The sequence below is a fragment of the Daphnia pulex genome, chromosome 6 (assembly GCF_021134715.1).
Source record: "Daphnia pulex isolate KAP4 chromosome 6, ASM2113471v1".
Lineage (NCBI taxonomy): Eukaryota > Metazoa > Arthropoda > Branchiopoda > Diplostraca > Daphniidae > Daphnia > Daphnia pulex.
This window is the reverse complement of record NC_060022.1, coordinates 4073508-4101433: the sequence shown is the minus strand read 5'-3', so window position 1 is coordinate 4101433 and position 27926 is coordinate 4073508. Positions and strand designations below refer to the sequence as shown.

General features: G+C 40.3%; 5 protein-coding genes and 2 long non-coding RNA genes across 11 annotated transcripts; 4 read left to right on the top strand and 3 right to left on the bottom strand.

The window, feature by feature from the left end:
- The first annotated feature begins 969 nt into the window (after positions 1–969).
- LOC124195895 lies at positions 970–4871 on the top strand. Its single transcript, XR_006875465.1, has 3 exons — positions 970–2355; positions 2795–2978; positions 4066–4871. It is a non-coding gene; the product is annotated as an uncharacterized LOC124195895 (long non-coding RNA).
- Positions 4872–8508: 3637 nt separating this feature from the next.
- On the bottom strand, positions 8509–14677 carry LOC124195890 (3'-5' RNA helicase YTHDC2-like). Of its 3 annotated transcripts, none has more exons than XM_046590524.1 (16): positions 14461–14677; positions 14062–14229; positions 13909–13999; positions 13636–13823; positions 13430–13575; positions 12502–13342; positions 12085–12440; positions 11809–12027; positions 11650–11744; positions 11439–11586; positions 11067–11373; positions 10644–10995; positions 10405–10571; positions 10093–10331; positions 9173–10032; positions 8509–9093 (listed from the first exon to the last, which is right to left on the bottom strand). In XM_046590524.1, the coding sequence occupies exons 2-16, from the start codon at positions 14177–14179 to the stop codon at positions 8958–8960; spliced, it is 4263 nt and encodes a 1420-aa protein (XP_046446480.1). In that variant the 5' UTR covers positions 14180–14229; positions 14461–14677; the 3' UTR covers positions 8509–8957. The 3 variants fall into 3 exon arrangements, with proteins under 3 accessions (XP_046446480.1, XP_046446478.1, XP_046446479.1); XM_046590522.1 differs by having other exon boundaries at positions 14440–14674; XM_046590523.1 differs by having other exon boundaries at positions 14477–14674.
- A 142-nt stretch (positions 14678–14819) lies between these two features.
- Positions 14820–17386, top strand: LOC124195891 (acid ceramidase-like). Its single transcript, XM_046590525.1, has 7 exons — positions 14820–15629; positions 15696–15739; positions 15805–15889; positions 15969–16252; positions 16331–16697; positions 16766–17002; positions 17072–17386. The coding sequence occupies exons 1-7, from the start codon at positions 15489–15491 to the stop codon at positions 17159–17161; spliced, it is 1248 nt and encodes a 415-aa protein (XP_046446481.1). The 5' UTR covers positions 14820–15488; the 3' UTR covers positions 17162–17386.
- A 132-nt stretch (positions 17387–17518) lies between these two features.
- LOC124195892 (endoribonuclease CG2145-like) lies at positions 17519–19096 on the top strand. The gene is made up of 5 exons (XM_046590526.1): positions 17519–17782; positions 17852–17990; positions 18066–18171; positions 18236–18562; positions 18628–19096. The coding sequence occupies exons 1-5, from the start codon at positions 17710–17712 to the stop codon at positions 18877–18879; spliced, it is 897 nt and encodes a 298-aa protein (XP_046446482.1). The 5' UTR covers positions 17519–17709; the 3' UTR covers positions 18880–19096.
- Positions 19097–19107: 11 nt separating this feature from the next.
- LOC124195893 lies at positions 19108–19989 on the bottom strand. Its single transcript, XR_006875464.1, has 3 exons — positions 19854–19989; positions 19519–19664; positions 19108–19271 (listed from the first exon to the last, which is right to left on the bottom strand). It is a non-coding gene; the product is annotated as an uncharacterized LOC124195893 (long non-coding RNA).
- Positions 19990–21755: 1766 nt separating this feature from the next.
- Positions 21756–24011, bottom strand: LOC124195888. The gene is made up of 3 exons (XM_046590518.1): positions 23862–24011; positions 22221–23690; positions 21756–22129 (listed from the first exon to the last, which is right to left on the bottom strand). The coding sequence occupies exons 1-3, from the start codon at positions 24009–24011 to the stop codon at positions 21878–21880; spliced, it is 1872 nt and encodes a 623-aa protein (XP_046446474.1). The 3' UTR covers positions 21756–21877.
- A 178-nt stretch (positions 24012–24189) lies between these two features.
- LOC124195889 (low-density lipoprotein receptor-related protein 2-like) lies at positions 24190–27229 on the top strand. 3 transcript variants are annotated; one of them, XM_046590521.1, is made up of 7 exons: positions 24190–24325; positions 24396–24905; positions 25037–25078; positions 25157–25269; positions 26361–26523; positions 26594–26906; positions 26960–27229. In XM_046590521.1, exons 3-7 carry the CDS (start codon positions 25075–25077, stop codon positions 27021–27023), a joined length of 657 nt encoding a protein of 218 aa, XP_046446477.1. In that variant the 5' UTR covers positions 24190–24325; positions 24396–24905; positions 25037–25074; the 3' UTR covers positions 27024–27229. The 3 variants fall into 3 exon arrangements, with proteins under 3 accessions (XP_046446477.1, XP_046446476.1, XP_046446475.1); XM_046590520.1 differs by having other exon boundaries at positions 24396–24958; XM_046590519.1 differs by having other exon boundaries at positions 24396–25078.
- The last annotated feature ends 697 nt before the right edge of the window (positions 27230–27926 follow it).

The following is a 27926-nucleotide window of genomic DNA, read 5'->3' as shown; positions in this document are numbered from 1 at the left end:
CGTCAAAGAACCGGAGCAAATGGCGAGCACAGAGCTTTAAGAGTAGGCGGAGAAACTGTATCGCGTGAGTTGTCCCGTATTAACCGAAGAGTCTCTTTTTACCAGCTGGCGAAACGAAGGGGGAAAATTGAATGCATGCTGCACCTAAACAAAACTTTTTGATCAAAAATAAAAGAAAAAGAAGGAGGAGAGATGTGACATGGAAGAAAAAAGACGGAACGGAACGGTGCGTTAACCTCGGCACAGTCAAAAGGAGGAGGTGGGGGTGGGGTGGAATTGCTAGTTGATTTACGGTCTAGAAAGTGGCCGATAATTATTAGCGACATGCGAATACATTGCCGGAGTATCCATCAAGATTTGTGCCTACGCAAACGGCTAGGGAAAGTCCGCACGTCATATCCTCACAGCGCCAGCGGGCGATGTAGGCCGTGCTGCTCACGCTGCCTCTATTAACAAGAAAAACCACCGGGACACACACAACAAAATCAATCAAATCAAAAGCCAACACAGAGTTTAGAAGAAGGTAATGTCTAGAGCCGATGATGTTTATTGAGACGGTCAAGAACAGCAGCAGCCCCAGCGCAATCACGTCCAATCATGGCCGACGAGACAATTCCGTCTATAATTGGACATTATTTTCCCCTCTTTTTTAACGAGAGAGAGGCGGATGAGGTCCAGTCGAGTCACGCTACGGCTCGATCAGATGCGATGGCGTGTGTGTGTGTGTGTTTTGACAGGCGCTGCGGCGCTCCGCTCTGTTGATTTTGTCCGTGACCATATTGGTGAACCATTGGCGTGCCAGTAGCCCGACGCCCTATCGACCGTTAGTTGCCCAACGACGGAGAGAGAGAACCTGCTGGCGCTGGAGTATAACAACACATCGATTTCCGAATCGATCCGCCCATCTAGCCGTCGCCCAGAAAGTCGAGATTACAGGACACACGGATTCGCAACACACGAAGCCCACACCACTCACTAGCGTGACTTCTTTCACCTCCATTCACGGTGTGCTGCAGCTGTTTCTAAATGTACACAAATGGCCAAAGTGCCGAGCGGCCCGCCCGGTCGTGTAAACACTAAACAGCACGAGACTTGTAGATATAGAAACTTATTGACTCACTCGCTAGGCTAAACTACTAGATTGTTCTCCGACTTGTAGATGAGACTATACATGTGCAGGTGAGATCTGCCTCGTGTCCTACTCCCGCCTCGTGCAGCATGCCCAGCAGTCCCGCCAACTTTCTAATTGGATTGTCGCTATCGTGTCATCGCAAGGAGTCGGGAGCCGCACCGATTGAGCCGTCGTGCATCAGATAAGGCGGCCATCAGGCGTTTGCTCCTATTGGAGCCAACGGGGGGTGAATTCAAATAACTCGTCGACTGCTGCTGCAGTCTGCAGGAGCAGCAGCCCGTGGCCGTTAGGACATTGGACAGTCCTCGGGTCAGACTAGGAGCCAACGCCAAATAACCACCGGCGTTCTATTAGGAGCGAAGAAAAGAGAAGAAAATGACAGGGCGGCGGCCATCCATTAGAGGGGAAAAAAATCGCATCATCTCATCAACTCTTCTGCGCTGCTGCACACACATCACATATTCCATTTAATGTGCTTTCCTATATATAGGAGGACTTCTTATTCTCGTTAGTTTGAGGACGTTGGTTCAAGAAAGAAAGTGCGTTCCTCCGTCCACATACTAACTGCATAGTTTTCTATTTGCTTGACCTTAGGGATAGAGTCGAACGGAACGCCCAACCAATAAAAACAAGTGAAAACCCCCATCGCGTTAACGGTATACTGTAGAGAACCGTCTTTTGGAACTCTTGGACAATCTCATCTGCCTAATTAAACGGCCTCAAACGCCTCGGTTCTTTCCCGTTACAATCGCGAATGAATAATGAATTACACGAAAGTTAAGAAAAGGAGAGACAACAACAAAAGAAAAGAGAAGGTTTCAAAGACTGTCATTAACGTCTCTCCACGGGCCGCACCTTTCTCCATTTCTTTTTTCTCATTTAATTTATTGCTTTATTTTAAGGATGGATATTTAGCCGACTATAGCATTTATCTTGACTATATGGTAGGGGGGCTCAGTATAACTTGATGAGATCACTATTACATATTAAAATAATCGCGATCTGTTCAGCGGATGAGAAAACCACTTTGATCGTTTTTGAGCGGTTTTGATTTAGTGGGGGAGGGGGAGTCGATTAAAATTTCTATCGATATCTTAAGTTTGACTCATTCGAAGATTAATGTCGTCTGCTATTCATTATGTTGGACAAGTTTTAAAAATGTGGGCGTCGTGTCAACTCTGGTCGCCAGAATAGCTTAATACACACTCCATGCTGTTTAGCAGGTAAATAAAACAAAGAATAAAAATAGAATGATTGTTGGAGCTTATTTTGAAATGTTAAACCTGTTCCAAATTTTTGAAATGTTAGTTTCTGACTAACATGACATAACATAACAACTTGACAGCCCCCTGTCAATGCATGGCAATTTGTTTGCACTATGTAAACTTTTCTTTTGTATAGATATAAGACCTGAGCAAGCCATTATAACCATTCAACCATCATAATAGTACAAGATATACAAGTTTTGAATGTGCTAGTATTTGACTTGCCATCAGCAAACATCTTAGGATCATCGTTTGATGGTCAATGATTTGGTTACCTGTTAGATATTATAATGATGCATATCTTGCACAAATGCAGTGTATTACATCTCAAAATCTCATTTTCAACTTGTCCTTGCTGAGTTGTTGTTTCTAACCCAAATTTGTATTTTTCATTTAGATACACTGCATCATCCCTCTTGATTGGAGAAACTAACGATGTCGGGTCACCCCCACTCACACTCACATGGAGTGTGGGTGTATTCACGAGGACACCCTTTTCCATCCCGCCTGATGCTGGATTCAACTTCTGTGGGATGGATGAAGCAATTGTGGATGCCTGGCCGTATTTCCCAGGCTAAAAGGTAGGAAACATTTATCTCTACTCTTCCTTTTTGGCTGGTTGATGGCGTTTGTTATAAATCGTTAGATAGTACGATTATCCATGAGCTTGGCGGTTGATTGGAATTGTTTACTCAGTTAGGGTTCATTAAATAACTTTTCGAACGAATGCAGATCAGGCCTGTTTTTGTACCTCATAACTTTGTCTGCGGGTAAACAACCAAAATTCAAAAATATTTTTACTTTTTAACACTTCAAGCAAAGTGCAACGAGAAAATTTCATGATCAAAAAGGACCTTCCGCCACACCGGTCCCTTTTCGTAGATTATAGCTGATAGAATACGTTTAGCGCGAACAAACTTTATCCATCACATTTTTCTTTTCTTGTTTCTTTCCCTGGCAACGAAATCTGTCATTTTTGTTGTTAGTTCGCCAAAACTTTCTTATACTGTGCCAATGTGTGAACAGAATCCCGAAAGGAAAAAAAGAAAGAAAAAAGAAAAAGTAAATAGATGGATGACTGCTGGGAAGAAGAGTTGTGTAGGATATTGACTTTTTGCTGGGCGAATGGTTCCCGCATAGGCGGAGGAGCTTGCTGGATTCCAGCTAACAACCCGTTGTAAGTATGTTGTCCACTACGGTCGATGATGGGCGATAACGATGATTGCCGTTGTCCCGTGAGTGGGCGGGAAATTGGAGATGACACGAACATAAACGCTTTTGCAAGAAGATGAAGAAAGAAAAAGAGAAAGAGATGATGAGAGAGCTACCGGGAAAAAGAGACGACGGTCGAGATAGATTATTTACGTCCAAGAAAATGAAATTGAAGATGGCGCTAAATAAGCGGAGTCAACATCACTTTCACTTGCTGCACGCCAGACGAATATGTTGAATTGTTTTTGGTTTTTCGGGGGCCTTTGCTTTTTCAATAGACTGCGCAGTCTAATACGACACTGCAAAAAGTATTTATTCAAATCGTTCAAGTGAAATAATTATTCCTCCTCCTCTTTTGTTGCTGCGTTGTGTTTCTTTTTTCCTTTTATCCCTTTTTGGCTTGTTATTATTTGATACTTTCATTATCCCTTTTTTGTTTTCGGTGGTGGGATTCAGGAGACCCCCGTGACAATAAATATGTGCCGTTATTGTCGGCTGTCGTCTCGTGTTGCGTATCGTATATAATAAGCAACGGTCGGGCAGCAACGGTCTATTTTGCATCATCACATCCCTTCTCTCGTCGTAATAAACTAATGGCCGTTTCATAACTGCGCAGTGTTTCCATACTCGCTAGTTTGGCTCAAGTGTTGTCTAATGACAATGCTGCATATTCTGTTGTTGGACTTTTTATCTCTTCTAATGGCCTTCCTTTTTCTTTCCGGTTGATGTATCGAACACATTGGCCTTCTTTTCTTTCTTCTTTTCTTGACATGTCTGGACTCTCTGGACTATATTTTGTCTGGAACTTTGAGAAAATCAAGCTGCAATTATGTATACGTATGTATATATACATGCAACAACGTTGGCGATGCCGTCCCAAGCAAATAATAAACGGGACGGAACGTCTTATCAAAACAAAAGAAGAAAACTCGAGACCGCCGCATATTGCCGCAGTCCCGTCGGGATTAGCCTCTTAATTAAGCGTCGTCGCCGGCTTTTCATGTTTTATAATACTGTGTATATGTATACTGTATATGACTTTGGATATACGAAGCGAAACAATTTCATAAATTCGGAATGTAAGCCCATCGTCGACAAAGACGAATGCAAGTCATTACACCTCTCAAGTGGAACGGCCAAAAATCTTGTAGATTTGCCAAGGTTTTGATTTAAAGTTAACCTTGGTCAAAATCAAATTATGGTCACCCTGCTAATGATTTTACAGTATCAATAAGACAATAAAAACCAAAAATTGTAACGAACGACATTTGTGGATACGCAGATATTATTAGCGATTTTTTTAAAAAAAGGAGAAACGATTTGAAAACCACGCAAAAAAAAAGCCCGAGGGCGTGTTTTCAGGCTTCAATCCATCACGTTGGTGAAGGCCGACCGCACTGACGTCTAAGAGCTGCGCATACATCAGTGACACGAAACACTGAACAGGAGCCCCAAAATGCCGGGGCTGGCGTGTTCGTTCTAGTCCTTTTAAAACGCGCGCCCGGTGTTTTCCCTTTTTTCTTTTGTTTTTATTTTCGTGACAACGACAACGACAACGACGAGTTCAAGTAAATCAGTCGTATGTAAGACTTGATCCTGCCGATGATAGAGCGCTGCTCCACGCATCAGCTGTCTAGAGAGACTCGACTATCGTCATTTCGCTAACAAGGTTTTCATGTGCCAAAAAACGGGAGAAATCGATATTCGCTGGGTCTCTCCGTACGTTGTTACATGTTGCTGTCGCATCGAAAACCAAAGTTGAGTTTCTTCTTTTTTATTTACTTTTTTAGCTAGTATGCGAACAAAGATCGTGATGCCGTGCGGGAATATCGAATTACGAATGAACTATAGCGCTCTGGGAGAAGGCCATTAAGGGCGGCTAATTGGAAACACCGTGGAAAAACAGCATTGGAAGTTGACCCTGGTTAAAACTCTAATGCTATCCCCCGGTATCTACTGCGTCACCTTCTCGCCGTGCACACAACAAAAGTTGTGGGCCTTTTTGCGCAGTTCTGTTACAAATCGACGTAACTGGTCATTTACAACACGGTACACCGGGAAAACCTCCAACTTCTATTTCTTTTTTTCTTTCTAGGGTTTGATGCTCTAGAGTACCACAAGACAAATTGAATTAGTGATTTGGGCCAATAACGTATTTGGGAAGCTGTAACAACGGCAGGACACGATGAAATTGCGTCATTAAAAAAAACTTCGTTTCCCGGGGTTCCCAATTAATGTACCTATAACCTATATAGACCACGCTACATTGAATTTTTTCCAAATCGACCGTTTGAGGGTTTGTTGAAACCTTATTTTTTCGTTTCTTCGAAACTAAACGTGTTCTCTTCAATGGAGCATTTTCTTATATGTACGGGCGATGTTAAGTCTTTTTACTATATTATCGGTTTTTCCGTGATTTCAGTTTTCGCTTCAATAACGCGATAGCGCCGGTTTTACAGCGCGGCCCATCTATGGGAAAGAGAGAGCTAAAAAAAAACTTCCAATTCTTTGGCGAGATTGCTGATTTCCAAAAGAAATGTGTTGGCCGCTATGGCATTTGCATGATAACATCTCTTTGTCGATGATGGGAGGAATGCATCGAGACCAACTTTGGCTACCTACATAGGGTACATAGAGCCGAAAACACTGCGCGGTATTCGGCTATTAACAGATAAACATCAGCTATAGTCAATTATTTGTGGAACCTTTTCACCCATCAGACAGAATCCGACTGCACAAAGGGAAATAAAGTAAATCATGGCATGGGGACGAGAGATCTGGGAATGAAGATTTCGTGGTATACTTTGTCATTTCCGGCAAAGTCAGCAAAAGACCCAGACGAGATAGGAGACGCATATCAGACATCCGACCGGTATTGGGTTTGCCGAGTCATTAGAAAATATCCAACAGCATTCCCGTGTCTCTCTGCTTGTTTCTTCTCTTTTCATTCCCTCCTTTCGATTCAATGGTCTCAATGGTGAATGCGATTTAGATGAGAGCCCAGCGCAGCAAACGTTCCGACTCTCCCGCAGTGAGTCACAACCCTCGGCCGCTTCTTCTTATGCCCGACATCGACCAGTCCCCCCATACAAATCGATTGAAATCACGCCGGTTCTTTACACCACATTTCTCTCCGTTTTCTTTTTATTCCCTTAAAAGTTCTTTTGAATTGCAAAACGAATTCTCGCCCCTCCTCGTCAACTCTTTTCTCTTGCCAGCGCGCATCTCTCCATACAATCTCAATATTCTTTCCGCTCTGTTTCTCTCGTTTAACCCAAACTTCGTCATCTTCGTTAGAGCTTGTTTTTTTCTTCAAAGGGCTCCTGGGATACATCGTTAAATTTACTAAAGATGACTCATTCACTAACGGTCGATTCAAACGACCCGAGAAGTCACGGGGGGGAAAAAAGTTTTCTCTTGTGCTCGAACGAGATACGCGCAGACTTTCTCGCATAGTCCGAGCAACTTCCTTTCATTGAGTCGATGGCCTTCTTCACCAGTTTTCACAGATGACTGACTGTTTATCTACAAGAACCTTGTTTGCTCAATAGATTTACTTGGCTGTAGTAGACAAGTCGAAAATTATGTTCCAACATTGTGCGCAATGCTGGGACACCTGCACGCTGAAACCCCGGGCTGCACGAAATGTTGAAAAACGACTTCATGGTAAACGCAGTAGGCAGGAAAAGGAAAATGTAACCAGGAAGAAAGTTGACTAACAAAAGGAACAAAATTGTTCCGTGCATTAAAACTAGTTGGAGGCCTATTGATCCAGACGTTTCGACTGAAACGCAAAAGGTCAAATTTCTTGTTTTCTTCATCGACAGAGAGCAAAGGGCAAACGAGCGAGATGCTTTTTATTTAAATTTTGTTATTCGACTGCGAAAAGTAATTTATTCTGGAACTTAATACGGTAACTTGTGCTATTTTTTCTGACGGTCCTGATCAGCATTGGTGATTAACTAGTAACGAGATTGCTTGTAATATGGCTCCTGGGAAGCTGAAATGGAATCATATGATGAAGAAACAAGAAATACTATTACTAAATGTTACGCAATTTAGAAAAAAAAAATACGCATGGGTTAACCTTTAAATTTCGGTTATCCGTTCAATCGGATGGGTTTTAAACGGAACACAAAAAGAACCAAGAAATTATGGGCAGAGTGCGCCTTGAAAAAGCGAACGGGTTGGAGTAGGTCAAGGCGAGGAGAACCAAATAAATGTTCTTGTGAACTGCATTTGGGATGATACGATCAGTATTGCGCTCACGAAACAATTCCACGAGAACGGCCAGTCCTTGTTTATAGTCTCAGGATGCGCGAGGCCAACGGCCAAATGCCATTTGCTATAGATGAAATCTTCCTCTGTTTTAGAATTTTATTTTGACCTTTTCTTATTTCTGTCTAGCCAGACCTACCCATTGGCTTCGTGTCTGAATGACTGTTGGCCCCCTCCCTTTCCTCGGAATCTAATTGTTAGGACCCGGTGGAGGCGGTAACGAAGATGATGATAGACGGGCGTGGCGACTGTCCTTTCCTCCCGAAGGTTACATCTGATCGACTGCTAGAATCCACCCAATATCGCATTGGAATTTTTTTTTTTTCAAGTTAAACTCATTTCCCGTCAATCGATTTCCCACAAATAACATCGTCGGTCGGTTAAACGGATTATCCGATCTTGATGACTTTGGCATCCAGCTGATGGGAAATTCATCACTCTTGACGGGTGTGGCAATCTAATTTGCTTAGTGATCCGTTAGACGCAGAGTTAGACGACGGTCACTGCTCACAATTCGCGCGATCCCGACGTACACGGATACATCAAATCAAAAGGCAAGACTGTTCGATGTGAAGATCAAATTTCTGCTTAAACGAAAAGTGCATTTGCACAGACGAAGCATTCATAAAGGCATTTAATCTGTATTATGTCTAGATTAATGACAACGCACGTCATACAAGCCGGAACCAGTAACGGGAATATGCTGGAGGGAGAATGAACGTCGATGATTTCTGAATTGTACATCCAAAATTTTGATAAAACCAGGCCCAAGGCTTAAAAAGAACATTACAACTGGTCGAAAGAATCCAAGAGTGACAGACATAAATGATGGGTCACAGCAGTTTGTGCCGGCAGCTTCAAACTTTTTTAATGGAGGACATGTGAATGATGCTTAAGGCTCCATTTCTATTGAAAATTATAGGATTTTTTTTCCGTTCCAGAAAATCTTCTCAATGCCATTTTTCCCCTTCTTCTTCTTCGTCTTCTTCAAGTTATTGGCGCTCCAGCGCGCACTTTCTCTCCTCCCACATTTCTCCACATGATGAAACGATGATTCAACAATTTAAAATTTAAGAAGAAGGAGTGGGCGGGTGGGCAGAGTTCGTATCTTTCCGCTTCTGGGGCTTCTTTCTATTCTTTCTCGAAGACTGACTGTTCGTGTTTGATTCTTGATTCGCCATCTCCGAATCTCTTTCTCTGGGCAGCCTGAAACGCGCACGAAAGAAAACGGACATGGTAAATTATTGTTATTCCAACCAGTTTGGTAAAAGGATCCTACACTTACCGCGGCACAGAACCCTGCGCAAATTGAGCACTCTCTTTCGCAACGATCCTTCGGGGCTGGTCCAAGGGATATTTGTTCGCTTGGCTTTCTGATGGCGATTTGCCAGCCGACTGTGCCAGCCTGTTCGCGGGTGGCGGCTGTGAATCCCTAGGTGAATTGGGCATTTGGTTCGTACTGCCCTTTCCCGCTGTAAACTGATATTTGGACTTGGATTTTTTTGAGAACAAGAAACCGTTTCTGGCATCCACTTCATTCCTCCATCCTTTATTGTAAGTGGATGTGCCGTTATCATGCATTGAAGAGGACCGATTTGTGTCATTTCCGGACCACTGCCCACGCTCATGCTCGACGTTGTTGCCTTCAGCATGTGATGCTGACGTACGCGTACCGCCAACCAAGAAATCCACATCTGCAATTCCGGTCTTGAATCTCAGATTGCCTAGATCTTTACCCTTTGGGCCTCTTGAAAACACTTCAGAACGATTCGGGCGGAAGGTCCCAGAATTATTTCGCGGAAAATTAGCTCGCCAATTTTTGTCACCCCCGCCTTCTGGAACATCATTGGAATTTTGGTTGGCCTGCCAGGAATTGGGTTTCGTATTTGGCCTAGGGTTTGGCGGACAATAGTTTCTAGATTCCAATCCGGGTCGAGGATTAGGTCGGCGATTTGAACGAAAATTATCGCTCGCATAGGATTTGTTCGGTCGTCGAACATCAGCAATGCCCAAGAATTCTGGTGAAGGTGGAAGTCCGGACGCTTGCTCCTCCTTTGAGAGAATATTGAGCAGTGTGTCCAAAACTTGTTTATCACCTGGCAATTCGGGACCGATAGGATCTCGCATGCGACGGGCGAATAGCGCCTAGAGAAAAATACAGTTACACATCAAATTTAACTTTTCATTGATTGGGCTCACACAAACCTGCCACTTTTGACGTAATGCAAACAACTGATGAGCAGGGTTTGTTTCCATCTTCAAGCAAATCCATTCATCCAGATGAAACTCGCTTAGTGCCTTCGGGTTGTTCTTCTTCGTCGGTTTGCTAGCATTAGATTTTCTATGGTCTGGTAGCGGACTCTGGCAAAACTTCTCGGCCAATACCAAGTCATGTAGTCCTTCATTTAACTCCTCGATATCATCCCATTCATCAGATGATTCATCTGTTTGAAAAACGAATTCACCATGGAAAATTTAAATCACAAAGTCCAAAAAAAAAAAGAAAAAAATGTGTACCTGTGGTCGATTCGTCCTCATAGTTGTCATCATAATCTTCGCTTTCAGATGAGAAAACGGGGTCTTTGATAGACTCATTTGACAACCGACAATGTCCTCCAAAAATAGCCAAAGCGACCGTATTGACCAAGGTTACACAACGAAGGGAAGCCACAAGTCCCCCGTATCTAAACGATAGAGAGATGGTTGAACATTACTATTTTTTATCCATATTTCATACGTGTCGCACTGAAATTTGCCTTGATATTTCCTCGTAAACCATCCATTCACTCGGAAGTTGGGTGATGGCCTTTCTTTGAGATGTGTGGCCATTTTCACCTAAAAGAGCCGACGTCATGTGAAGCCGTACCGAGGCTTCGCGGCGGGTTGTCAACTTGCCGGACCGACAACGTCGAGCTACTTGAGGATAGAGACCAGAGAGAATGCACGCCTTAATTGCAACCCAGCTGGAAGCGTTCGTATTCAGTTCCTGGAAACTCCGAACGAACCCAGACTTTCGCAGCTGGTCCAAAATTTGAATGCGCAATTGGTGGATTACGTCCATAGTTGCCGACGATAAAAAGTGACGATGACAGAACTCCCTTTCTTTGCCTATTCAAGGAAATCGAAAGTTAATAAAAACATGGATATCAGGTAGGAGAACACTAAAAACAAGAATTTACCGTTGGCACGGGCAGCTAGCCACAAATTAAAGGCGCGAAGCATGGCCATGTGGTCGCTAAGGGTACCAGCAGCGAGTTCAAGCTTGCGCGCTGCAGCAATTTTTTTCTCGTTGGGTTCAGCAGGCAAGAGAAATGGATCTCGATGGCTTAAGCAGCAGACAATCGTCAGGACAGGATCCAAACAGTGAAGTACCGTAGCGGTAAGGAGCATTTTACCGGCTCTTGGCTCAACCGGCAACTCTAACAACAACCGACCAAGATCGGTGACATTTTCCCAGGGATCCAAGGCATCCATCCATTGTAACATCTGCCAGGAATCAAGCGTACTTCTTGCAATCTTAAACATTTAAAAAGTAACGCAATCAAGTTTACCTTCACGGCCCTTTGAATCACATGAGGATTTGGAGCTTCTGGAACTTGGCCAATAAACTGTTCAATCGACAAATCGATTGGTGCAAGATTTTTAGACTGAAGACATAGCTCCTCCAATGGAACTCGGAAAATTTCTGGGATCTGATATCTAATAACGTACAAGATAAATATTAAGGAACTCATATTGTTAAAAATAAATCAGTTGACAAACTTTTCGAATGATTCGTAGCGTTCACGGGAGAAGAGATGATAGCAAATCCCTTCCCTGCAACGACCTGCTCTTCCTTTGCGTTGAATTGCTGAAGCCTAGGACATGAAAAATACATTTTAAAGAGTTTTCAAAAGTAAAAAAGTTACGAAAAACACTTACTTGTGGAACCCACTCTGCTTTCAGTGCCGACACACCAGTAAGCGCGTCAAAAGATTTAACTTTGACTTTTCCAGTATCGATGACAAATACGATGTCGTCAATTGTGATACTCGTCTCGGCAAGGTTTGTCGACAGAACAATTTTGCGTTTTCCACTAGGTGGGCGAAAGAAGACTCGTCGTTGATCGCCCGATTGCATACTCGAGTGAAGAGTATAGACCTATTCAATTTTCAAATTCTAGTTCGTAGAACACCATGAACGTCTGTGAGCAATTACCTCAAATTTCCCTGAACCGGCGAATCGAGAGTCGTTGTACATGATTCGGTCACGAATGTTCATGATTTCATCATAGCCAGGAAGAAAGATGAGGACTGCTCCTTCGGAATTCTGTTGCTCGATTACATGGAGCAGGTCCAACACTAGATCCACGTTGACAATTTCTTCATCATAGCGAAACTTGTAATTTTGTAGCAAACTCTCCGCTTTTCCCGACTGATACACTTCCAGCGCACTGGCTACGGAATGATGTTGCATTGAGCGTGCTAAGTTGGCAGCAGTCCACTGCCCAGCTGTCAGAGCTGGATCAGCGCCAAGCTGCAAAAATGAGTTCACCAAGTCAATACGTCCTCGGGCTATTGAATAAGAAAAAGAGTTAAAACTGTAAAATAAACAATTGATATTTAGATCCATTACCAGCAACGACCATTAGTGGAGTAATTTGTGTTTGAGAATGTTTGTAATTGATGGGCATATGGCTTCGCATCACGGCATCAGCAAGCCTGCCCAAAGCATCTGAGTTGTCCAAAACAAAAACTTCTTGTATCCAAGAATCAAATGTCAACTTGGCACCAGAATCCAGAACACATGGCTTGTTCTTCTCTAGTTTTGACATTCGAGCCGCTTGTCCTCCGTTTCGGGAAAATCCAACTGCTCCATTTTTTGTGTTTTTGTCGTCGCCATCCCAAACGCCGATTTCCAATGGCGTTGAATTACCGAGATGATCGGTCAGCTCCAAAACATCTTCAAGAAAGTACTCGGCGACGGGAAAACATTTTCCCTGCACATGCATAACTGGACAACTGCCAAAGTAGTTGGAGAAGACGCTGATATCTAAGGCGGCAGACATAAGGATAAGCCGTAATTTTGGCAGTCGTGGGAGACGAGATTTTAAAACACCAAGCAAAAAATCGACGAAGCGATCTCTTTCATGCACTTCATCAATAATTAGATGTGTGACTCTCTCCAAATTCCCTTCCTGGTACATCAGCGTTCGAAGCAAAATTCCGGTTGTGCAAAACATCAGAGCAGTTTTGGATGACATTCGATTTTCAAGGCGAATCTGATAGCCCACAGTTCCTCCCAATTGCTCGCCACGTTCGTTCGCGACTCTTTCAGCGACCGAGATAGCAGCAATTCGTCGCGGTTGTGTACAAATGATGCGAACCGGTTCGTTTCTTTCCGAGAAGAGTTCCAACAGATACTGAGGAACCTGAGTAGTCTTCCCTGAACCTGTATCACCAGTTATCATTACCACCTACACAAACAAACACAAATTAAGAATATCAAAAAATCTGAAAATTTTGAATAATACATTAAAAAAATAAAAAACAAAACAACATACCTTATTTTGTGCTATCATGTTCAGAATTTCCTCGCGATGACTCCAAGTTGGAAGGGATTTCCGATCAGCGATTAAGGCAGAGGATTTTGCAGGTTGTGGAATGATAGGCATGTGATACTTTATGCAGTCAGCATGGGATTGTTGACCTGATCACATTAGAAATTATATTTTTAATATACATTAAAAGTTATAAGTAAATTATTTACCGGTGGCAATATTAGCAACTTGTTTCTGAAGAGGGTGTACATCTTGCAGTTCTTCATTAGTCAAGGGAAATTCCTGAAGTAATTTGGTTGCTCTTTCAACTGTATGGGGAAGAATGTTTAACTTCGAAACCTTGTTTTTCACATGAACAACAGTTTTTGTTACAGTTAGTCTTCTCTCACTTCCTTTTCTAAAAAAAAAAACAAAACATCAGTAAGCTAGTTTTCAAAATCTAAACAAACAATAAACTACAAATATTGTGTTTGCACAATTACCCTTGACTTTTAGATTTCATCCCCATACTTTGTGCAGAAGCATGAATGTATGCCCGTTGTTCAGTAGAAAGGCTTGCATCAAATGTATATTCTAATATAATAAATTAATGTACAATGTAATGGATGAAAGTTCACTTGAAAATTGCAATGTACCTTCAGCTTCCTCATCATCCCGAAATGCCTTTAGGAGAGTATCAAGACCTTTCTTCATTGATTCATATATGTTTGGCATTGGATTATTCCTGCCATTTCTATTCCTGGCAGAAGCCATTGCAGGAAATAGCGAATAACAGGACGGAATTAATGGTCCTTCGCGATCTACTGTAATCATAAATCAAACATAAAGTTAGTCATGAGAAAGAAGTAGACGTGAAAATGAATGCATATTAGAGCAATTTGAAAAAAAAAACTAGCTTTTTCAATTTTCTTAATATTTTTAAACAAACACATTTAAGATCCCTAGTTCCCACATAACAAAAATATTTTTACACATAATAAAGTGACAAAGAAATATCTTAAATTTTCATTTACATTATATAAATCACTGCACACCTTCGATCAATTTTACCGATATTCAAGTTGTAGTAAGTTAGTAGTTAGTCTGCACTTTTGTTTTCAACTGCCCCATGTTGCCAAGTGTGGTCTACCATTACCGTTTCATTAATGAATATTTGAATAAGATTATATCCCAAATGAGAACCCCAGAAATGCTGAATATCTGAAAGGGTGAAAGAGATTATCGAATTGCACGCTTTATGCACGAGTTAGTTTACGATACGAGAAATGGTTTCGGATGATATTCGAAAGTCCAAGGACGGGTACCGCTACCGCACCAGATTGAAACTTGAAAGTAAAGTCATAATCAGGTAAAATTTTCAAAGCCCCTTGAATTTTTTTTTCCACTTTATTAAGGTATTTGATACTGACGTCTATACAATAACGAATTCGTTCATCTAATTACCGATAGGACAACATCAAAGGCATAGCTAGATAAAGATAAGTGGTCTTTAATATCTGTGTGATTTAAATTTATTATGGCGAACCCAAAAAATTTACTGAAATTTGACCACTATTAAATATTATTGTGGAGTCAAGTAAGCGAGAATTCTGATTTATTTAAAATTTATTACAAACGAACAAAGGGTTGTTTTGTTACGAACAGTTTACGTTGCGGTAGAATATTTTGTCTGGACTCTGGTAGACAGGTTACATTATTACATAAACCCAACATTAATAAAAAAAACTATAACATTACAAATCTATAATTTGCATTTACATGAACCAAATCAGAATAGAATAATTTTATTATGACGATGGAAGTATAAACTAATTTGACAACAAAGCTGCGCAGTTTTTGATATTTTTTGTCTGCATGTTATGAATTTAGACAGTTCAGTCGTTCAGTCGCAGTTGTAGACCTATCAGTGCTATCACAAAAATCTTATAGTGGCGCAACAGTTTTTGTGACGTGACTCAGACGAAATCTGTTATCGCTGTTATCAACAAATTTTTGGTCTTCAAAGGAAGACAGTAAAAATTATCCTTCACTCCTTCAGTGAAATCGTAGAAAAATAATTACTATGAAGTTACTTAACTCGATTCCCTGCTTCACACTACATTCCATATCAATTATTTTAGTTATTTTCCTTCTGCCTTTTGTTATCACACAAACTTGGGACCAAGAATTTGACAATCATAATGTCCTGATTCAAAATTTTCATGTGAGTTTAACTTACTGACAGTTTTTTTTCTTCATTAAACTTTAGCTGAACTCTATATTGTTGTAGAAAAATGTATCTTGTGCTGCAAATGAGTACCCACCATCCAACAGGTATGTTGTAAGAGTCTTTTTTTTTAAATCTAGAAACATAATTTATAATTTTAATCTTTTTGCAGTGACAGGGTTCCAACCTACATTATTAATCTAGATTTGCCACCTCGGCTGAGATGGAGTCAACTTATGGTTGATAAAAAAGAATTTGTAAGAGACTCCTTTTGCCAATCTGTTTTATATATTTTTAGAGAAAATGGACTCATGTTTTTTCCCCCTTGTGTTTAAGACATTGAACCTACTGCAAGATATAAAAAACTATACTGAATCATTCTTCAAAGGAAAGCTTTTTCCTTTGGTTGACAAATATCTTCCATTGGTGGCTGAAACTCTTCCAGAACCATACCTTAGTGAACTCAAGGGCATTGCAGAAATCGCTGGCATTGAGTTGGGAGAAATCACTCTGTACAACATCTTCTATGAAGTTTTTACACTTTGCACCTCAGTGATATCCCAAGGTGCAGATGGGAAAATTTACCATGGCAGGAATTTAGATTTCGGGTTATTCTTGGGGTTAGTATTCTTAACTCCTAAATAACAGTTCCTGTAGCATTTTGAGGCCATAGATATTTTAAACACCTTTATGTGTAGGTGGGATGTTAAAAACCATACCTGGTTAACAACGGAAGCCCTTCGGCCATTAGTGGTAGAGCTTGACTTCCAACGTGGTGGACAAACTGTCTACAAATCTGTCAACTTTGCCGGATACGTAGGAGTGTTGACTGGTATGAAACCGCAACAGTTTACGTTGACCTTGGATGAGCGCTTTAGCATGGAAGGCGGGTTTGTGGGCATCATCCGGTGGCTTTTAGGCGACCGGTCTGCTAACTGGGCAGGTTTCCTAATGAGAGATGTTTTGGAAAAGGCCGACAGCTATCACCAAGCTCTCTCTACACTGACAACCAGTAAATTGTTGGCCCCTGTTTATTTTATCCTGGCAGGAAACGCCTCAGATCAGGTAAAGTTTGATTAAATTCTATCTTGTACCCATTTTTCTAAATCGTTTGCCTGTGTTCCGCCATGTAGGGTGTTATAATTACAAGAGGACGAATCGAAGCGGACGTCCTGTTTATGGGTCGAGGTAGCGTCAGTCAGGTATCAACGTGGTTTCTTGTGGAGACTAACTACGATCACTGGAACCAACCTCCATTCTTCGATGATCGGCGCACACCAGCGATTCAATGTTTAGACAAGATGGGTCGAGAAACAGCATCCCTCTCGGGAATCTTCAACGTGCTATCCACCAAACCCGTCTTTAATAAGGTTCGCGTAATTTATTATTGAGATAAAAATTGACTTCCATTTTATAACTAATTTTTCCTCATTATATAGTTGACTACTTATACTTGCCTCATGGATGTTTCGACTGGCCAGTTTGAATCATGGATTCGTGTTTGTCCTGAACCTTGTAAACCTTGGTGATAACAGTTAAGTCAAATTTAAAACAGTTATAGTCAATGGTTGAATTCACATTCCCACCCTTTGTTCTAAAAAAAACTGGAAACCAAATATCGTTCGTTTGTACCTACGTTACGTTAATGTGTTAGTCCATTATGTTTTCTTAAGTCGCGTAAATTTGAAAGTATTAATCAATAATCTTGTCATTATCTGTGTTAAAGGGATGACCAATACAAACAATCTAGCTTTGCCTCGAGGTGCAGGATTTAGAAATGAACGCAGAAAAGAAGGTCAACAAAACTGAGAAGAGTGCAAGATTTTCTTGCATTTTCCCCATAAATTTTCCTCTGGCGAAATGTTAATCACTCTCTCCTTCATAACCTTGGGCTCAAAAAAGAAAAGTTAAAAACGCCTTGTTAAAAAGCCTTGGATGAGTAAAGGAAGTAGACGAACCCTGCGGTCCGTTATTTCTGACTGCGATTTAGTCGCTGTTTAACCACCAAACCGAACGTTAGTGGTGTCAGCGCGTCAGGAAGAATCGTTGTCGTTGAAAAATCCATTTCAGTTTTAAAATGAACGCCATTTTTATCTTTTCGATGCTAATAGCGTGTGATACCATCGGCATTTCAGTTGGTCAACGAAGCAGTAAGATACATGCACAATCTAGATTTTCACTGATTTTTATTTTAAAGTCCTTTGAATTTTCTTTTTCAGATGGTGTTACTGATGATGCTTTACTAGAGATCTCTAGTCGCTTATATGGAATGGACGTAAATGGTGCTTACGATCAGCTGGAACTTAATCTTCAGACTAAAACATCCTCTGGCAGTCGCGTTGACAAAGCACCACTTCCGTTCGACTTTTAAAATATCTCGTCTTTTTTCTTCGATTTCGTGTGAACTAATGTACAGTTTCTTAAAATTTATAGATTGTTTAAAAACGGTATACCAAAGGATGTTTTCGCCCGCCCAACGTACGCAAAGCTGTTAGCGCTGTTTGACAATTACCTTGCATCCGTGAATGAGACGGAACAAGTATTGCCCAATAAATTTATTTTCTAATTTGAAATTCAAGTAAATTAGGTTTCTGTTGCGTCAGGTAACTCCTCAGGAGAGAGCCGAAGAAACCGCTTTCTTCGATGCGTTATTTGGAACAGCCGTCATTAAAGCAACCCACCAGTTTCTAGTCTCCAAAGGTCTAGCACAACCCAATGTTGAACTCTTCAAGGAACAAATGAAAAACATTTGGTTCGGTCTTTATCAACGGGCACCTGGAAAACAAGGATCATCAGGCTTCGAACACGTCTTCTTGGGCGAATTCAAAAACGGAATTTCTGGCCTTCACTCTTGGGTTCGATTTGTGACTGAAGAAGCCAAGGGAGATCTAAACTATCTCGGATATACAAGGGTTTTGTCTCTTGGCAAGGTACTTGGGGAAAAAGAAAGGCGTAAAGTGGACTCGTTCTTACAGTAATTTTACTTTCCTCGCAGGGCCCTGTAGGCTTAATCGAATTACCAATGAAGTATCAAGGAGTGTTTAAACCACATTCAACACTGATGATTGGCAGTAGCCCAGAACTCGAGATTGCACTTTACAGCATTTGTTTTATGGCGAGACCCGATTCTTTGTGCCCAATCAAGGGACAAGTCGCCAACGGTAGAACTACTCAGTATAGCATTCAGACATTTGTTTCGAAATTTCATGGCCGACAATTCGTGGGATCTGCTTTTCCTACATTCTAATCTCATCTTCGTTCTTCCAATGTGTTACCGCAATCGCACATTGAACCATTAGGATTAGAGTAAAAATTTCATATTTGGTCTACATCTACTTCCTCGCTTACAGATCTTATTAAAAGCTCTACGGTGTAACGCACGCAATGCATTTATAGTTGCAAAAATACCACAAAAGAACAATTTCAATGGAAATGTTTGAGAAAAAATAAACCTATAGACAAGATTACAAACAAATTTCTTCCAATAATTTTATTTTTCTGTCTCCACTTGCATACATGGTTACACAGCACTTAATGTAGTACAACTAGATCAAAGCAAAAAAAAAATATTCAGGTGGTTAAGTTTACTTTGTTACCTAGATTTCAAATAGAATAACACCCAGAGTCAGCTGCCTGCATCTAAAGAACCAAACCAAAATGTTAAAATTTAGAGAAAAAAATATATTAAAACAAGTACTATTCATAAATGCAATGATGCAATGTGAGTGAGGTGAAATGACCAGCATCAACTGAAATGAATGCTGGCTTTGGAATTCATTCAAATAATTTTGCACTTTATCACAGTCAAATCAGCATTGAGAGCTGCTCTGACATTTTTTTCTATTGACCAAGTGCTTGTGTAAACCAATAAAAGAAAATATCATACCTTATTTAACATCCTGCTTATTGGCAATCATAGTATGATGATAGCAAGCAACATAGCTGTCTCCTGGGGCGATCTCATCCAACCTGGAACACAATGATGCACATTGCACAAAAATGGTAACTTTCAGCCCATCATCTGACCATCGCCTGTAATAAGTACAACAAATGACCATTTTAAGTAAATATGTGAGACCAGCATGCTAATACTACATGCTATTCATACATCTACAGTACACATAGTAAGGGTTCGTATAAAGACTGCTTCCAATGAAAAACTTCATTTCAATTACATAATTTACATTAATTAAAATAAACCATTGACTAAAAAGAACTAACCAGGTTATTTACATCAATTTTGCACGAAATTTTTCGACGTCTCAGCTGCCATTACCGTAGTGGAAAATGAAAGAAGAAGGACACACGCAGATTCTTATAAACTTCTGCTTCAAACCGTCAAACAGGAAGTTGTCAACTGTCAAGTGACTTATTAATTTATAATTGATTAAAAAATAAATTGTTTTTTGCGTTCAAAATATGCAATTAATGATACAATGATTAAATAAAAAATTATAGTTAAAACATTATACCTCATTTTTAGAAATTTGATGATGATTGTAAAACGAATGTGAATCGTCGTCCTCCAGTCGGCGCGCTAATAACTTCTTTTTAAAAATGAAAAATTTTAGAAGTAGAAAGGGTTGTGTTCCGCCAACACGAAACAATTGGATTTGAAATAATCCAAATCTGTCCATGGATGGTGAGCGTTGGCGATCAAACCGCTTTCTTCATGTGTTTTTTTCGGTTTGGTTTTAGGGAAGGGGTTGATTTTCTTTGATTTTTGCGGGGAGTTGGTGTCAGGTGGGTAGGGATTTTTAATATCGATATCTTATACAAAACGTGGTTAAAGAATACTTGAGTCGTCTGCATTTCGTTTAGTAAGTGATGGTAAGTGAGTAGGCCTACACGGTACACAGCAAAGCAAAAGGAGACGAAGGATCAGATATTTAAAAAAAAGAAAACTGAAGGTAAGACTGGCTTGGAAAAGTGTAGCCTAAGTGGCTGCATGAAAATAAATAGCAGAACAAAATAAAATATGGCAGTCGTGATTCTCTATGCTCTCCAGTCTCCACTCCAGCATGCTGTTTCTCAGGTAAACAAAACAAAGAAAACAAATGCAATGATTTTGGGAGCTTGCACATAGAGTTTTAAAACTCTGTTCCACAATTGTGTATTGTTAGTTCCTTGCTAGAATTGATTATCATGCATTCCCCGTTGTATGTGTGGCAGTTTGTTTCTCTACTATGTAACCTTTTCTTTTTTTCAGATTTGAAGCCAGAGCCAGCCATCATAAAACCACACAATATGCAAGTTTTTCTCGTGTAGGTGTTAACCTGTCACCATCAGCAACAATCTCAGGATAATCGCTTGGGTAACGATTTCCTTTTACTTTTATTGACCTAGCTGTGACCTACAGATATTTGAATGCTGCATTACCTGCATCATGTAGTGTATTACATGTAAACCTTAAATTCTCCCATTTATTAACAATAAGCGTTTACCCAGTGTCTCTTTCAACTTTCCTGACTTGTTGTTTCTGTCAACATCTTTTCTTAACCCATTTTCTATTTTACTTTTAGATAAAAAGCATCCCATTGCATTGGAATGCAAAATGCATTGTCAACCGAGTAACGGATCTCTCTTTCGTCCATGTGAATGTGGGTGTATTCACGTTCACGAGGGCCCCCTTTACCCTATCCCGTCTGGAGTCATTCAACTCTTCAGCGGATGGATGGAGCAACTCTAGATGCCTGGCTGTATTTCCCAGACATAAAGGTTTGACAAAATTGATCTCTTCTTCCTTTTGACAATTTTTAGTGGCGTTGATTATTATCATCGCCATTTTGTTTATATGTTTCATTAGATTTATCTATAAATTATTACGTAGTCACGGAGTACGTTTATTCCTGAGCTAGGTTGACTAGTAGACTGCACTGTTTTCTCCCTCCCTTTTTGTTTTTTCTCAGTTTGGATTCACTAAAAATCTCATTTGTTGAATGACAGCTGATCAGATTCGTTTTGTTTTTGGTACCTCACAACTTTGTCTGTGGGTAAACCGTTAACTTTCGAAAATATTTGAACTATAAACACGTCAAGCAAAGTACAACAATCTGATAATTTTTTTGACCAAGAGGGACTTGCCGCTACACCGTCACCTCCTCGTTGTATAGGGTAATCATGTAAAATAATTTTGTTTATTGTAATCATATCAAGCAACGTGAGGCTGGTGGGCCTATAGCTACAACAATTTTGTTTTGAATTTTGATTGATGAACTAATAAGATTTAAAATCATTAAATTTTTCTAGAAGTAGACTCGATGTTTATTTGTGATTAACTCTCTGCAAAGTCCACATTTTTCGATTTTTGGAGCACAAGTCTCGCAGAAGAAATGACCACAGGGAAGTAGTATGGTCGACACCAGTTTATCGAGGCAAATTGAGCACGTCGGAATACGGGGAGCCGATAACTGGGAATTCGCAGAAGACTTTAGAGACAACAGAGCTTTCATTTGCGTACGTCCGCCATGTAGAAACGAAGGGCAATGGGCACTCATCTATGAATAACAACGAGGATAAGATAAGTTGTAAATTTCCCGGATGCATATTTATAAAATTATATTCAAATCAGTCCAATAGCTTTTTTACCACACGATCGAGGCTTAGAGTTCGGTCGTTTAGCGTCTGGCTCAAACTCTTTGCTCCAGCGGCGGCTGCAGATGCGGAAGCCTGCACAATCAATTGCCGAGCGGCGGCTAGTTGCAAAATGGCCGTTACTCCTGGTTCAGTTGCAGAATTGGCCATTCCGGATAAACCTCCTTTGTTGATTACATCTTGTCCTGCACTACTGATCTCGAGAGGTAAATAGGTCGAAGAAGAACTGGATGGTTGATTATTATTCCAAGATGAGGTGTCCAATCTTTCCGTTTCCGTATGGGTTGGATATCCAGCATAAGTACTAGAGGAAGTCATTTCGCCCTGGCTGCTGATGTTGGGCTGTTGGCTATTGTCTTGATTTTGCATTGCTCCAACGGCATAAGAATTATAATGAGGAACTGCCGACGATGTAACCCTCACAGAGCCTCCAGTCATCATCCACGGGAATTTCATATGCTCTGTCATATTTGGCGTAGTCCTGTAAGCCGCTCCCGATTGTTGATGTTGATTTGTCGTCACATTAGAAATATTGGACGTGTTGCCATGACTGGATGCCGATCGCTGTCTCATCTGTAGAAAAGCTGCCATCAGTCTAGGATCACTACGCAGGATTCGTACCGCTTGATACTGTTGTTCAGCCGTGCAGTTTGGTGACTTAATTGTCTCTACGAGTTGACGGAGAACTTGCTGAACAGGCAGTGTGGATCTATCTAGACCGTCCATTCCAGAAGTTTCAGGTATTACTGAACTCCCGGACTCAGTCTGGACCTGTGATTGATGTTGCATTGTCACGTTCGCCAAATTCTGTGAAACATTACCATCTCCCATCGCTACTTCAACTGAATGGTTTACTGTCGTAACTTGTGTCTCTTGTCCCGGTTGAGCTCTTATCACTTGATTTTCTGGTATACTGCTGACGAATGCAAAGTTCTCTTGATGCCGCTGAGTTTGGGGCAATAACGTTTGACCTGAATTGGATGCCAAAGTGTTTGCTGGGTTGTTGAAAGTAGTTTGTTGTTGATGTCTAGAAATCGCAGTGCCCTCTGCTAGTGGCCTTGCCTGATGTAGTGTCGAAGTTGGTACTCCTCGAAAGTAAGGATTTTGCTGTCGACTTCGAGCCAATCGGATATTGGTATTTCTCGAGATTGATTGGGATTCAGGATACTGCTGAGCCCAAACAGCTACCGGTCTGATCTCTTGCGTGACAGGGCTGTATGTCGTTGCAGTCGTCACATTTTCTGGAAATTGAGATTGCTGACGCATACCATATCGTAGGTATGACGGAGAATAGTTCGTGGACGTTTCCGTCATTCCTTGTACATTGTAAACTGAGCCGCTCACACTGTCCGAATTGGATGATACCCAATCGTTCAAATTGGATGACGTCACTGCTGATGTAACTGGGTGGGGTACTGTTTGTTGCGTACGTGCAATATTCTCCATAACAAACTCGGTAGAATTCTAACAGAAAATATTAATGTTTCTTTTAATTTTGTGATAGAAATTAATTCCCATTTCGTTTTGTTAACGAAATATAATAATTAAGCTTGTTACACTATGATAAAAAGTAAAAATTTGAACTTTTTGAGGTTGTTTTTTTAAACAGTTAAATATGTCATATAGTTCACTTACATAAGTCCAATTCGTTTCAGTTTGAGATCGAGGAATCTCCTCTATTGGTTGTGCACTTAAAGAATTCGTTGTTTCCAATGGCTGCATGATTAAATCGTTGTTATTAAGTGAAGGGTAAAGAGCATCACTAGAGAATTCAAAAAATTCCATGTCGTATTATTTGTTGCTCTGCAGTTTTGCGACAGAACATTCGACCTGAAACAAGAAAAGAAAAGTAGTAGTGCTCACGCCGTTGGTGAAAAACAGCAACTCACCATTCCCTATAGAGAGAAATGGGAGATAAGCTCGATCCCGCGGTGATTGCCTCAACTGACCAATGCAACGGTTTATCGGATGACACGATGGTTTTACGTGCTTTACCTTGAAAGTAGGTAAACTGGTGTATCTCAATATAAAGACTGACAATTTTTTTGTCGACCTTAAGCTGTTTCACGAACGTTCCAGTAATGGCTACAACAGATATTGTGAGTTTAACTATTTCGATTTAAATACCCTTCAAGTGTATCGTTTTCATTTGATGATTCTGCGATTTAGGACCACGTCATGCATTCGCTTCGCTTGTATAGTGAATGTTACATTACGTCACGTAAAGTTTGGAAACTCGATCGACTGAAGTGTGTCGCAAGATATAAAACAAAGTTCAAAATCTTATCACGGCCACCAGTCGTGAGAATTACGAGACATGTGCCGTGTATTTTTTATTTGAACAACAAGCTAGTAACGCTTAAAAAATCTCCCCTTTTGTTCACAATCGAATTATGTCAATAGCATATAAACTCCAATGTGGCAAAGCAACATGAGATAGAGGAAAACCAACCATTTTACTTCAAATCTAACCGTTTTAAAATTTAAATCTTGTTTAATATCAACAGGCAACAGTTCGAATTTGACTGGAGTTCATGGATAAAATGCATATCAAACGGATGTGAGGATTTCATCAAAAATTTTTAGCAGGATGCTCGTATCGATTCCTGCATGAAATTTACATTTTCTGGCAACAGGCAACTCATAGATTGGGATTGCTAGTTATAGCTTTACTTCTGAGTATAATGCTAGTGCCTGTTTTGTGGAATATTAGACGTGCTTGGAGATTGAAGGTCCATTTAGCAAAATGCCAATAACGAACAAGACCTATCCTTTCAAACTAATTGCCATTATTTCTTTCGGATGTTTAGGTTTTTCCCACGGTTCATTTCTTAGTGATGACGAATTCATGAGTAATACAAAAATCGGAAAAAAAAAACAATATCGCTATTTTATCTAATAAGCATTTTTAAAATGTTTTCTTTGAAAAGGTCAACTTAATTGCACAGCTGGTTTGTCCGTCTGCTCTGATTTGAGTCAGTGTATTCCTTCGACGTATCTGTGCGACGGCCGAATGGATTGTGAGGACGGATCGGACGAGAAGGTAAAATTGGAATTACAGTCCCCTCCATAAGTATGGGATCACCCCGCGCCGTTCCATAAGGCGGCGTGTATTTTTCATATGGGTTTTTCGGGTGGCAAAAATCGAAAAAATGACATAAATTCACCAAACTTGGGATTTATGTCATTTTACGTCTTTTCTATTGTCTGAATTTTTTTCAGATTTATTCCCCTATTTTTTATGCCTAGAAAAGTGGCGCACAAAGTATCGGATCACTCCGACGGCGGCCGTGTTGTCTTATGGCGCAAATGGGCTTTTTATATTGCTTTTTATATATTTAATTTTTAAGAAGGAATTTTTATATTCAAACCCTTTTTACATTTCCCTTTTATAAATTAACTGTAAAATTTCCATTATGATCGGAACCATTTCCGAATTTTCCCAGATTTATTAATTTCCCCAGTTGCTAAAATAAGAGACTACAGAAGAGTTCATTTAGGGTTTGCAACCTCTATCGCCTGCCGTAGGCCGGAAAATTAGTGTCGTTTCTATACGCCCCTTAAGTAAAAAAGGAAGCAGAGCGCCAGTGGTGTATAGAAACGACACTAATTTTCCGGCCTACGCCAGCTGATAGAGGTTGTAAACCCTAAATGAACTCTTCTGTAGTCTCTTATTTTAGCAACTGGGGAAATTAATAAATCTGGGAAAATTCGAAAATAATTCATATCATCATGAAAAACTGACAGTAAATTTATGAAAGGGTATAGTATACACGGTTTGAAAATAAAAATTCCTTCTAGAAAATTAATTATATAAAAAGCAATATGAAAAGCCCATTTGCGCCATAAGACAACACGGCCGCCGTCGGAGTGATCCGATACTTTGTGCGCCACTTTTCTAGGCATAAAAAATAGGGGAAAAAATCTGAAAAAAATTCAGACAATAGAAAAGACGTAAAATGACATAAATCCCAAGTTTGGTGAATTTATGTCATTTTTTCGATTTTTGCCACCCGAAAAACCCAAATGAAAAATACACGCCGCCTTATGGAACGGCGCGGGGTGATCCCATACTTATGGAGGGGACTGTATAGTAATGCGATATCATTTCATGCTGAATTATTCAAAATTAAGTGGACGCTGTGTTACTATCGAAAGTTTAATTGCGCCGACAATACAACTTTAATTCGCGCATCGTTACGTTGCGACGGTAGGAAAAATTGTCTAGACGGTTCAGATGAAGAAGGATGCCGCAGAAGAACCAAAAATCAGTTGACAAACATATTCGTTTCAAAAGGTACGTTATAAGAGTTAATACTTGTTTACCTTTCTCATTCTAACATTTGATTTTGGTAAAAATAATTTAGCTCCGATATTGCCTTCAAGATTGACAACTACACCAGAGCCTGTGCCAACATTATCAAGTACATTTTCTATGGATGAAGAAGAAATTGCTCAATCAACAATAGGATCAGTTAACAATTCAATTGCTGTTGAGACAGAAGAAGAAAAAGATCATTCTCTCGCTGTCGACAGCTTACTTATGGACAAGGAAGAAGAAGTCACTCTTGGATTTTTAAACCTTTTTTGTTTTTGGCTTGCGGTGGCCATCGGAGGACTCGCAGGATTAGCATTCACTACTGCCGTACTTATGCAAGGCTCAACCTACATTAAGAAAAGGTAACTTGCGTTATAGCAGTTTTATTACTCGGAAACTAAACCATTTGTGACAGGCGATGCAGATCAGTAAATTTAGGACCTGGGTCAATGCCGAATCAAAGTCAAGATTTAACATAATTTCATCCGGCCTTTTTGGTGGTCCCCATATCTGGTCTTCTCAGCAGCACCCTACAGAATCCACACAAAATTACCTCTTGATCGACCCAAATTAATTATGATGGCTCCAATAACGCCTAACTGTTTGGATAATACGTATAGGCATACTGTGTACATACCAATTTCACTCATAAGAATTAATTAGACGAAAAGTATAAACGTGTAAATAATGTAGTGTAGTTCGGTCGGGAATCGGGGTAGGGAATCGGTCCATTACTAAGAATGATTAGAATTTCATTCAACTCTTCTGAATTCAAAGCAACCAATTTTTATTAAACAGTAAAAATTTACTGGCATGGAGGAATTCATTAAACAACCTAAATACTTTAAAATATATCGAAATGTCTAATTCTAAGAGAATTTTTGAAAATAATTTTTTTGTACTCATCAACAGACTAGCAGAGTCTACTAGAGACCCCTAGTAGGTCCATAGGGCGAAACATTCGTACGAGCTCTTGTCACAAGGTGACGTCTGAACCCCCTGCGGAGACCAACCGTGAGATGCAAGTCGGCACATGAGGAAAAAGGCGTGGCTGACCGACTCTCACCTTTGTTTCCCAATACAAGAAGGGGAAAAATAAGATTCCAGCTAGAGATAGCTTTTCCAGCTAGAGTCATCGACCGGGCAAAAGGGCTCTTTCCGTTTTTGGGCACGTCATTCATGGATTGAAGGCAACCAAAACAAGAAATGGCATGTTCTTTCCCGTTGACGACAATAACAAAGAGGAAGGTTGCAGTTTTCTTATTATGGCGGAACAATCTTATAGCAAAAAAAAAAAAAAAATAATACAAAATGAGTAAAATAATCTTATCTCAAGGATGATAAGTATCATGCTTCCATGAACGTAAACGTAATTATGAGAA

What these genes read in the sequence shown, in the direction of transcription:
- LOC124195890 (XM_046590524.1), bottom strand. Translation starts at nt 14,179, where the DNA reads ATGGCTTCTGCCAGGAATAGAAATGGCAGGAATAATCCAATGCCAAAC. An exon ending in GCTAGCTGCCCGTGCCAACG is followed by an intron (nt 10,996 to 11,066) that starts GTAAATTCTTGT and finishes TTCCTTGAATAG; the next exon opens with GCAAAGAAAGGGAGTTCTGT. An exon ending in GTTTACGAGGAAATATCAAG is followed by an intron (nt 10,572 to 10,643) that starts GCAAATTTCAGT and finishes TCTATCGTTTAG; the next exon opens with ATACGGGGGACTTGTGGCTT.
- LOC124195891 (XM_046590525.1), top strand. Translation starts at nt 15,489, where the DNA reads ATGAAGTTACTTAACTCGATTCCCTGCTTCACACTACATTCCATATCA. An exon ending in TCCTGATTCAAAATTTTCAT is followed by an intron (nt 15,630 to 15,695) that starts GTGAGTTTAACT and finishes ATATTGTTGTAG; the next exon opens with AAAAATGTATCTTGTGCTGC. An exon ending in CCAAACCCGTCTTTAATAAG is followed by an intron (nt 17,003 to 17,071) that starts GTTCGCGTAATT and finishes CTCATTATATAG; the next exon opens with TTGACTACTTATACTTGCCT.
- LOC124195892 (XM_046590526.1), top strand. Translation starts at nt 17,710, where the DNA reads ATGAACGCCATTTTTATCTTTTCGATGCTAATAGCGTGTGATACCATC. An exon ending in TTCAGTTGGTCAACGAAGCA is followed by an intron (nt 17,783 to 17,851) that starts GTAAGATACATG and finishes TTTCTTTTTCAG; the next exon opens with ATGGTGTTACTGATGATGCT. An exon ending in CCGTGAATGAGACGGAACAA is followed by an intron (nt 18,172 to 18,235) that starts GTATTGCCCAAT and finishes CTGTTGCGTCAG; the next exon opens with GTAACTCCTCAGGAGAGAGC.
- LOC124195888 (XM_046590518.1), bottom strand. Translation starts at nt 24,011, where the DNA reads ATGGAATTTTTTGAATTCTCTAGTGATGCTCTTTACCCTTCACTTAAT. An exon ending in CTGAAACGAATTGGACTTAT is followed by an intron (nt 23,691 to 23,861) that starts GTAAGTGAACTA and finishes ATTTTCTGTTAG; the next exon opens with AATTCTACCGAGTTTGTTAT. An exon ending in CTCTAAGCCTCGATCGTGTG is followed by an intron (nt 22,130 to 22,220) that starts GTAAAAAAGCTA and finishes TGTTATTCATAG; the next exon opens with ATGAGTGCCCATTGCCCTTC.
- LOC124195889 (XM_046590519.1), top strand. Translation starts at nt 24,973, where the DNA reads ATGCCAATAACGAACAAGACCTATCCTTTCAAACTAATTGCCATTATT. An exon ending in TAGTGATGACGAATTCATGA is followed by an intron (nt 25,079 to 25,156) that starts GTAATACAAAAA and finishes TTCTTTGAAAAG; the next exon opens with GTCAACTTAATTGCACAGCT. An exon ending in TCAACCTACATTAAGAAAAG is followed by an intron (nt 26,907 to 26,959) that starts GTAACTTGCGTT and finishes CATTTGTGACAG; the next exon opens with GCGATGCAGATCAGTAAATT.